The sequence below is a fragment of the Hordeum vulgare genome, chromosome 6H, assembly GCF_904849725.1.
Source record: "Hordeum vulgare subsp. vulgare chromosome 6H, MorexV3_pseudomolecules_assembly, whole genome shotgun sequence".
Classification (NCBI taxonomy): Eukaryota; Viridiplantae; Streptophyta; class Magnoliopsida; order Poales; family Poaceae; genus Hordeum; species Hordeum vulgare.
This window is the reverse complement of record NC_058523.1, coordinates 552,861,115-552,870,488: the sequence shown is the minus strand read 5'-3', so window position 1 is coordinate 552,870,488 and position 9,374 is coordinate 552,861,115. Positions and strand designations below refer to the sequence as shown.

General features: G+C 41.8%; 1 protein-coding gene across 1 annotated transcript; it reads right to left on the bottom strand.

Annotated features, from left to right (window-relative positions):
- Nucleotides 1-4,425: 4,425 nt before the first annotated feature.
- Nucleotides 4,426-8,539, bottom strand: LOC123403043 (G-type lectin S-receptor-like serine/threonine-protein kinase B120). Its single transcript, XM_045097019.1, has 6 exons — nt 6,801-8,539; nt 5,656-5,837; nt 5,363-5,573; nt 5,034-5,271; nt 4,806-4,956; nt 4,426-4,728 (listed from the first exon to the last, which is right to left on the bottom strand). Exons 1-6 carry the CDS (start codon nt 8,107-8,109, stop codon nt 4,426-4,428), a joined length of 2,394 nt encoding a protein of 797 aa, XP_044952954.1. The 5' UTR covers nt 8,110-8,539.
- Between the last annotated feature and the right edge of the window lie 835 nt (nt 8,540-9,374).

The following is a 9,374-nucleotide window of genomic DNA, read 5'->3' as shown; positions in this document are numbered from 1 at the left end:
ACGTGTTTTTGTATAGAAATGGTTTTAACACCGAAAAGTCGATACTGTTTTGTGAAGGCTGGTAAAACCAAAAAAGGGTAAACGGTTGTGCTGTTTTTGAAAGAAGAAGGTGTAAACAAGATAAGAGGAGCATGCAGCAGAGTGCACTGGAAAAAGCGTTGCGTACCTGATCTCCTTTGAAAGAATCATGCCATGTCGTTGCCATCCATGAATTATTGCTCGTTACAGTGCAGTCTTCGAATTGGACCATATAAATTCGAACTAGAAGCACGACATTTATTTTTAAAACGAAGGGAGTATATATATTCTATGAAATGATGTCTATTATGCTTTTCTATGACTTGTCAGCTATGCGCATTTTGTTATGCAAAGATCAGGTGTTCGCTCGGTTGAATCACTTAGATATATCATTTAAATGATAATGTTTTTGATAAAAAAATCATGGTTTAGACGATAAACTTCATGGCAGGAGCGGTTAATGCCTACACTAACTAAAGGTGGAAAATGATGAGTACACAAGTTCCTTCCAAGTCCCGGAGCACTAGATCTTATACAACTTAACATATATATTCCCTTCGTTTTAAATTACTTGTCATAAAAATAGATAACAATGGATGTATTCAGAAGTAAAATACATCTAGATACATCCATTCATTCGACAATTATTTTCGAACGGAGGAAATATAAACAAGGAGGAGATATTTGGTGGAAGAGAAAACAACGAGGAGATAATGTACGCGTGATGTAAAAAGAAAACAACGAGGAGATAATGTACGTGTGAGGCGTGACTCACCCTTCCAATAAAAAACATGCACTATAGAGCCCAGCTTTCAACTCGATTGTGCCCTCCACATTCCCAAGCCAACACGCATATATATACCCTGCACTACTAGATGCCACAAGGATTCACATACATCACTGTGTATGTTAGATATTGCCCACACGTACGCTTGAGCTCACACTCACCCACACATGCAAATTAATGGGGCGCGCCACAGTCTACCTCGTCTCCTTGCTGCTCGCCGTCACCTTTCTACTTGTCTCCCCCGCCGCCACGGAGTCGCTCACGGCCGTGCAGACGGACCACGCGGCCGCCAAGAGCGGGTCCTCCCCGCCGGTGCACTGCTGCAAACGGGAGGAGGAAGCCGTGGTCAGGCCAGTCCGTCCTGTCGGCGATCTTGCGGACTTGGCATCCACGGAGGAGCAAGGCCGGGAGCCCGACCCTCACCGGAGTTACGGAAGGAAGATCGGTGATGATGAAGACGACGATGGGGGTGATGATGATGGTGATGATGATGACGGAGATGATAATGGCAACGACGACGATGATGATGATGGCAACGACGACGACGATGACAATGATGGCAACGACGACGATCGCGATTCTGATTCAGACTCAGGCCATGACTCCCACTCGGGCCACAACTCTGACCGTGACGACGATGATGACAACTCAAAGAGTGGGAAGAAGAAGGGAATCGTGGGAGGTAACCCGTAAGAAGAATGACGAGCGAGCTGCCTAAAGTGACCATATGGTTGTGCGAGCTTCCTTGGTCCTTCAAGCCACTACTTGCTTCAAAATCATGATAGCGAGCTTATCTTTATATGCTATAGTACGAGTATTATCAAATGTAAAACTATGCATGCATATGCACTTTTAAAATCATGTATATGGTTATAGTCTACATATAATGAAGTACACGCAGAAATGAACACAACACTGCTACGTGCACTACCAACATCAGGGGATCTGGTTTGTAGTACCAATCGTGTTAAAGAAAAATGCCAACCTGCAGACCAATCTATGGTCGGATGGTTAGGAGGGCAATGGTATCCCCAGCCTATCAGAGTTTAAATTTTGATGCTCGCATTATTTTTGAATTTATTTCAGGATTTTCAGCATGCACGTTCAGTGTAAGGAGACGTTTCCGTCAACTACGAGTCCCGTCAATCTTAAGATGATATGCCGGCTCGATCAGTCTCTCGAGGGTATTCATAGAGATAGGGTCTACGTGTATTTGTTTATAAGGATGAGTGTATGCTATATAAACGACCGCGTCTATACTGTGTTCTGAAAAAAAAAATACCAACGTCCCCGAAAAAAAGCTAACCGTCTTTTGATTTTATTTTGTAGGAACAGGCAGTGTTTTGTCAAGGCTGGTTTAAGAAAAAAAACAGTAAACTTTCGTGTTGTTTCTAAAAAAAGGTTTAAACAGTTTTCTTAGGGAAAATATTTAAACAGATAGAGAATCATCATTACCTAAAAAAAAGATAGAGAATCACCAAAGAAAGCTGAAAGGTCCATAACCCTGGGCTGGGCCGGGCCGAATCACCAAAGAAAGCTGAAAGGTCCATAACCCTAGGCTGGGCCGGGCCGAATCACCAAAGAAAGCTGAAAGGTCCATAACCCCGAAATCATTAGTTAAAGAGTACTTTTTAACGATTACTCTCATCTTCTTAGATTGTAATAAATGATACACTATATGTGTGCCATTTGCCGTAACCTGTGAGTTTTTTTTTTCGTAGATCCGTATTTTTAAAACGTTTTATCTTCTAAACCGTGCGTTCAAATCTTGAACTGTTTTCATTGTTGGGTTTCTTGCGTCGAGATCTTCAAAACTAGATCTCATTTTGATAGGTTTTGACAAACTTTTTTTCACGGGAAAGCGGGACAAAAAACCGACGTTTTTCCCTTTCCGAGAGGCACGGCCGTGCCTCTCGTGAAAACAAAATCGTGCATCTCGTGGAAAAGAGAGAGAAAGAGAGCAGAAACATATTTTTTCCTTTTCGAGAGGCACGACCGTATCTCTCGCAAAAAAATAAGAGCAGAAAATGCGTTTTTCCCATTTCCGAGAGACGCAAAACCGTGCCTCTTATAGAAGCAAAACCGTGCCTCTCGCGGAAAATTGAAAAAGCAAAAAACGCATATTTTTTCCTTTTCGAGAGACATGGCCGTGTCTCTCACAATAACAAAATCGCGCCTCTTGTAAAAAGAAAAAGCAAAAAACGCGTTTTTCCCTTTTCAAGAGACACGATAAAAAACACGAAACAACCACTCTAAAAGCTGAAAAAAAATACAAAGAAAATTGACACGTAGCGGCGGCTGAGAACGTGCCAATGACGTCGCGCGGGAGTGATAGCTGGTGCGAGGGGAACGAGCTGGTCTGGTCGACGGGAGCATAACGGCGGGTGGCGGAGACGCCGCATCTCCGGCGGGAGGAGGAGGAGAAAATGTCGGCGTTCCTCCTCCCCCACCCCCTTCCAGACCTCATGTTTGGCAGCCAGTACGGGCTCAGGAGCAGGCCACGCCGTCCGGGTGGAGCGAGAGCTTCTCAAAGGTACCTGCGAATGGAGCCATACGACTCTCTAGTTGTTTCTTACGCCCTATTTGATGCGAATCAATGGAAGATATCTCGGGTCGAGGGTGTGAATGGAATGATGCCCGTGAGCAGTGAGCTTCCTTAGAGTTCTGGGTACAAGGTGTTTGTGGAAATGCCTGCAAGGAGAAACCAGCCACTGGCATGTTTTTTTTTTAAATTTTTTTCACAAATCGGCAGTTACCTTTTATCCCTTGAAATGAGTCTTTGTGGTGCTTCTCTGCTCTCCTAAAAGTTAGTTTAAACAGAGTTCAAGGAGCATCGTTATCAACAGATTGCAAGTCGCACCCTCGTCTTGCTCTCGCCTCTCGGGGCTGCACTTGCTTTATGATGAACTGAAGAACCTCCGCAAAAATCATACTCTCACACCGAAGTTTCTTACTTCTGTAAAAGAAATGTGTTGCACGCGCAAGCATGAAAGGGTGGCAGGAGGCTTATAACCCAATAAAGAGGTGACGCATAACCTTAGTGTTGTTACATTCTCCTACATAAGTTTCTTGTTTCTGGACCGATGGCACTAGTTAAGGCTATATTGTACACTTCAAGCATCTGAATCAATAGGACAGTATGTTTTTCCCCCCCTTCTAGGTAGGCATTGTGTACATTTTTCTAATGTGATTCGAAGCTACCTTTTCTCCGTGATTCCTTTCGAACTTCGCAAACTCTGTTTAGTCTGACACAATAAAGTGACCTATTTGATAACTATAACTACTTATCTACTTCCGCTTGTACTTACCAAAAAAAAAACTCCATGGTAACTAACAGACATACTGCATGCAGAATTAAGAAATATACAATTCAACTTGTCCTTTTTCGTAAGCATACAAAATTTCAATTGCTTAACTTGCATTCTTTTATGCATTCAAAATTCTTGCTGAGAAGGGTCTTTAATAAGAACATTGAGACCTCTCCCATTTGCTGTGGGCTCCTAGAGACTGGAGTTGAGATACATTATTTATATTAAAACAAAGCTTCTTGCTCTTCAAAACAAATACAAATTTCTTATCCAGTATACACTTGTACAAAGTACACACGGCACTGCTAGGTACTAGCGTCCCTCTAGTGCTGTAATGCTCATGTTATTTTTAGAACTCATAGTATTTTCTTCTGCTCCATCAGTACCATAGTTATCTTCCGCAAAATACACCGGCTCTTTTGGAGATGGAAGTGATATGTCTCCATTCTCCAGAAAGGACATGATTGACGACGCGAGTGGCCGTGCATTTGGGCTTCCTTGAACACACAGGAGACCGATATGCACGCACCGTATAATTTCATTAAGTGAACAGCTGTCAACAATTGATGAGTCAACAAAATCCTTTGTGTTCCCGTCCTTCCATAAGCTCCATGCCTGCATCCATTCTTATCCCTTTCAAGATGCATATATTTACCATACTTGCAGAAATTCAAGCATGTCATCGTACTTACATAGGCTATAATGCTGGGGAAGTCTGCTTTTAGGTGCACAGAACTGATCTTTGAGCCACTCACAATCTCCAGTAGTAAAACTCCAAAGCTATATACATCAGACTTGACAGAAAACACTCCTTTCAAAACATATTCCGGCGGCATGTAACCGCTGTTTGAACACAGGACAGAATTTTGGTCAAGCACAAGAATAATGTATAAAGATCACTCATGCAGTATATCACTTACTATGTGCCAACAACGCGGTTGGTATTTTCTTGCTGCTGATTTCCGCCAAATATCCTTGCCATACCAAAATCAGATATCTTAGGGCTCATTTCGGCATCTAATAATATGTTGCTTGCTTTGAGATCCCTGTGAATTATCTTCAGTCTTGAATCTTGATGAAGATAAAGAAGTCCTCTGGCTACCCCTTTGGTTATCTCGAATCTTATTGGCCAATCAAGCATTGATTTTCTTATGGCATCTCCTACCAATAGCATCAATTGAGGGATAATCAGTTATTTTTGTTGATTTCATTACTTACTGAAATTTGCCAAGACGTAAGCAGAACATACCAAAGAGCATTGCGTCCAGACTTTTGTTAGGTAAGTATTCATATATCAATAGTTTCTCATCTCCGTGGATGCAGAAACCGAGAAGTCTAACCAAGTTTTTGTGCTGCAACTTCGCAATGAGTACTACTTCATTTCTGAACTCCAGTGCGCCCTGTCCAGAACCCTTACTAAGCCTTTTCACAGCAAGTTCTGTACCATCTTCTAATGTCGCCTGGACACTTGCATACTTTTAGGTCAAACAAGGCGGAAATACAGTTAGGTTGCTGTATAATTAAGAGAAAATTCCACGTTACCTTGTAAACATTGCCAAAACCTCCATGTCCAAGCATGTTGGAGTTAGAGAAATTGTTTGTTGCAAGTACAATTTCTTTGAAGTTAATAAAAGGATACTTTAAGTTTCCATCATGAAGTTCAATAGAAGTGCTTGAAGTTCCTGACATCAGCTTGTTCCAAATTTTCTTGTTTCTTTGTTTGCCTATCAGGAACATTGATGCAAACGTTATAGTAAAGGGACATATCACATAGAAATATGGACGAGCATGGGCCTGCGCAAACATGCTTGAGGGAAATACACCAAGAATGTATGGCACTGTGTTCTACCTCCAAAGCTGCAGATCCGAACGAGGCACACACATATGATTATGAGCAAACTTGAAACGACTGGCAGTGTAATTTTTAAAACATTGCCCTTCTGCTTTTTATCTGCCAAAATTCAGTCTGTAAGCAATCACGATTACACATTTGCTAAATAGTTAGTTTCACAAGACAAGTATTTATTACAAGTATGAACTACATGCACATGGTTTCAACTCAAGCAATCTATTTCTCACATGAACAATTGCATCACGAGTATGGTAACATTTGGGAAATACAAAACTTCGGCTTGATACTTCAAACTAAAAACTGGCACAACATGTTTTGTTGAACTAGATGGAGTGGTTGTCACGCCCCAGTTTTTTATGTAATATAATCAGATGGCATAAACGACTTATGCCTGAACTTGAAAGTTTCCTTCTATTGGGATGTATATCTTGTATATCAGCGTGGATTTTATGAACTTGTAGGAGCAACTGCATTTTCTAACTAGAACATCTATTAGAAGACACCTCAGATGTCTGAAACCTGTATTAAAAGACGTTCTTTGATATTGCCAACTAACTAACTTTATAAACATGATCTAGGATATTGCCAACCTCTGCATGCTCATATCTTCATTCTGCATCCAGTGGCTCCTAATCAGCACCCTCCAATTGGATAAGCTATTATCTTTTTGTATGAAAAAGATTGTAGTGATTTACAGACTGCATACACTAATTTAAACCTTTCTTGTACTCACATTGAACATAGAACTAAGGAGGTTATTATTGGAGCTCCACTGGACACACAAATAGAGTATATCTAATAAAGCAGGCAGAGAAACAGAAACAGTAAACTGTACCACTCAATCCATTAAATCGGATATAGAGGTTTTCCCCTTGTCCAATGAATTTCTCCGTGTCAATCAAATCTCCGATCCATAACAGGCACCTAGTATCATCCTCATCGATAGCATTAGTTCTCATAGTGGTGTAAGCATACGCCGTGCACGAGCAGTTGCTGGTGCATTCTGCTACGCATTCATCTAAGCTTCTATTCTTGACATACAAGAACTGGTCGGGAATCTTCATAGTTGACATATTTAAGAAGCCATCCCCTTGACCACATCTTAGTGCTTCCATACGGTGGCATCCCTGTGAAAACCTGCGGGCCATCCAGTCTTGTTTGTTGTTTGGCTCAAAGCCATCAAAACACTTGCATGTCACAATAGGCTGCGTGTTGTCACAGTAACCAAATGGACCACAGTAACCAAATTTGTTGCATTCCTGGTTAGGTCCTGAATACAGGTCAGTCCATTTGGAGTTGTTGCTATTCCAGATTTGTGTCTTCATCTTGCCTGAGTAGTCAATCTTCATTAGCACTACTGAGACACTAGGTATTGGTAGTCCAAAGGAAGCGTAGACCTCATCACCAATAATTTGCTGTGTATAGTAAATTGTGGACTTGATACTCTCAACATACTTCCCAACTACCAAATTATTATTCCATACCAGACTTCGCCGGTATAGTGTTGAGCCATTCCATGTAATACGCTGCCGAAACTCATCAGGGTCTGCACCATATGAGAAGTTGCCCGGGGATGGGTCTTGGGGGTTTGTCCAAGAGATGAGCCGTTGTAGTGCATGCGTATTGTGGGTGATCCTGAGGTTCATACCTGGAAGGAGAGTGTCGGTCGGGTAATCGAAGCTTTGCCATAAGATAGTTCCATGTGATGACCGAAGAATAAAATTCCCATTGCTATCAAGAGTGGCTTCTCCACCAGTTGCCTCTGACGATGAATTCCTTGCAGCGCTGATGTTTGTCGTCCAGAGAAGCTGGCCACTGGTGTCTGACAAGGCGAGATCGAATCCGCTTGTGAAGGCAAGTGTTGCAGAAGAAGGATCAGTTATGGGCATAGCACGGTTGGCAACCCACACAATGTTATCTTCGGGTATGTTCCTGTACCATATGCCGATGTAGTAATATTTTGTGCTGGAGCTGGACAGAGAGAAGAATCCCAGGGAAAAAGTGCCGTCGTCGGAGGTGATGGTGCTACCAGCGGAAAGCGGCTTGTCGGGAAGAAGGCGGCTGCTGGATGATGCATAAAATGGCAATAAGCAAAATGACCAACAAACAAGGCAGATGATTATGTGTATGGGAAGGGGATCCATTGCTGTAGCGAACTATGGAACCGAGATAATGGAAGCAAAGCAGTGGATGAGTTATCTTTGGACTATTGCAAATCAGAACTCCTGGGAGAGGCAGAGCCAGCCAGTCGAGCATTTTATTGGTGGTACTTTTCGCATAGGAAGCTAATGGGGAAGTGGGAACCTTGGAAGGAGTCAATAAGAGATATTACTAGGAAGTTTGAAAATGTCGGACTAGCCTTCTCAGAAAATTAGAATAGACATTTACTTTTTCTTTGAGGTGTGACTGCTGGGTTTTCTTGTTTGAATGTGCTGGCTGCTGGTACTATTTTAGTTGGATTGCATATGTTTATGAACAGAACAAACCCCTTGTTCTGGTTTTGGTATGTAACCTTAGATGTGTTTCTTGAAACGAATCTATATTTTGACCGTATACATATGAGATTGCAATTAAATGTTAATATCAGTGGTGCAGGAAATTCCATGGTCATCCCATTGGACTTGCATCAGCTATTGTTTGACCATGTAAACTATAACTGGATAGGTTAAAAACATGGACAGATCAGCTCATTTAGAAGGACATGATTTCTTTTCTTTTGGGTTTCAGAACAACATCTTAAGACCCTGACTGGATGTACAGAGGGACCTTGCGCATGTTTCTTTAAAATGTGAGGTCAAACTCTGTGGGTGGACTCATGCGATCTTTCTAGTCTTTGCAATTATAGAAGTTTGCCAGCTACACATTTGAGCGTGTTTTTCCACTGTCTTGTGCAACTGTCTGAATAGAGGGTATCACCTGTTTAGTGTCTCCTCATTTACCTGAAAAGATTGTATCACCTGAAAATGATTTTTTGGATGTCGACGTATTTATGTTATTGCAGATGCTCACAGTGCATTTGTTCCATCATAAATCTATGACTCAGAAATGTTTCTTTGCACCGGAGGAGGTGAAAGCACAACCATAAGATCTGAGATTGCAAGGCCGGAGCAACTCTGTGCAAGTTTCAGCAGATATTCTTATGCCCGACTAATCAGAGGTAGTTTCAGCAGATATTCTTATGTTCGACTAATCGGGACATCGATGTGCCAGTGATCATCTGGCCTTGTTTTGCCGAGTCATATCATCATATGGCACTAGAACTACCACTTCCTTTTTACGGTGAATGTTAATGGTACTGATCTCTTTTTGAACAGTGTAAAACTAATAAGCATGTTTATCTAGTACTGCAGCTATGACATAGCCGACTCTCTAGCTTCAGAGATCGTTCTTCGCAACGGGCATGGGTTTA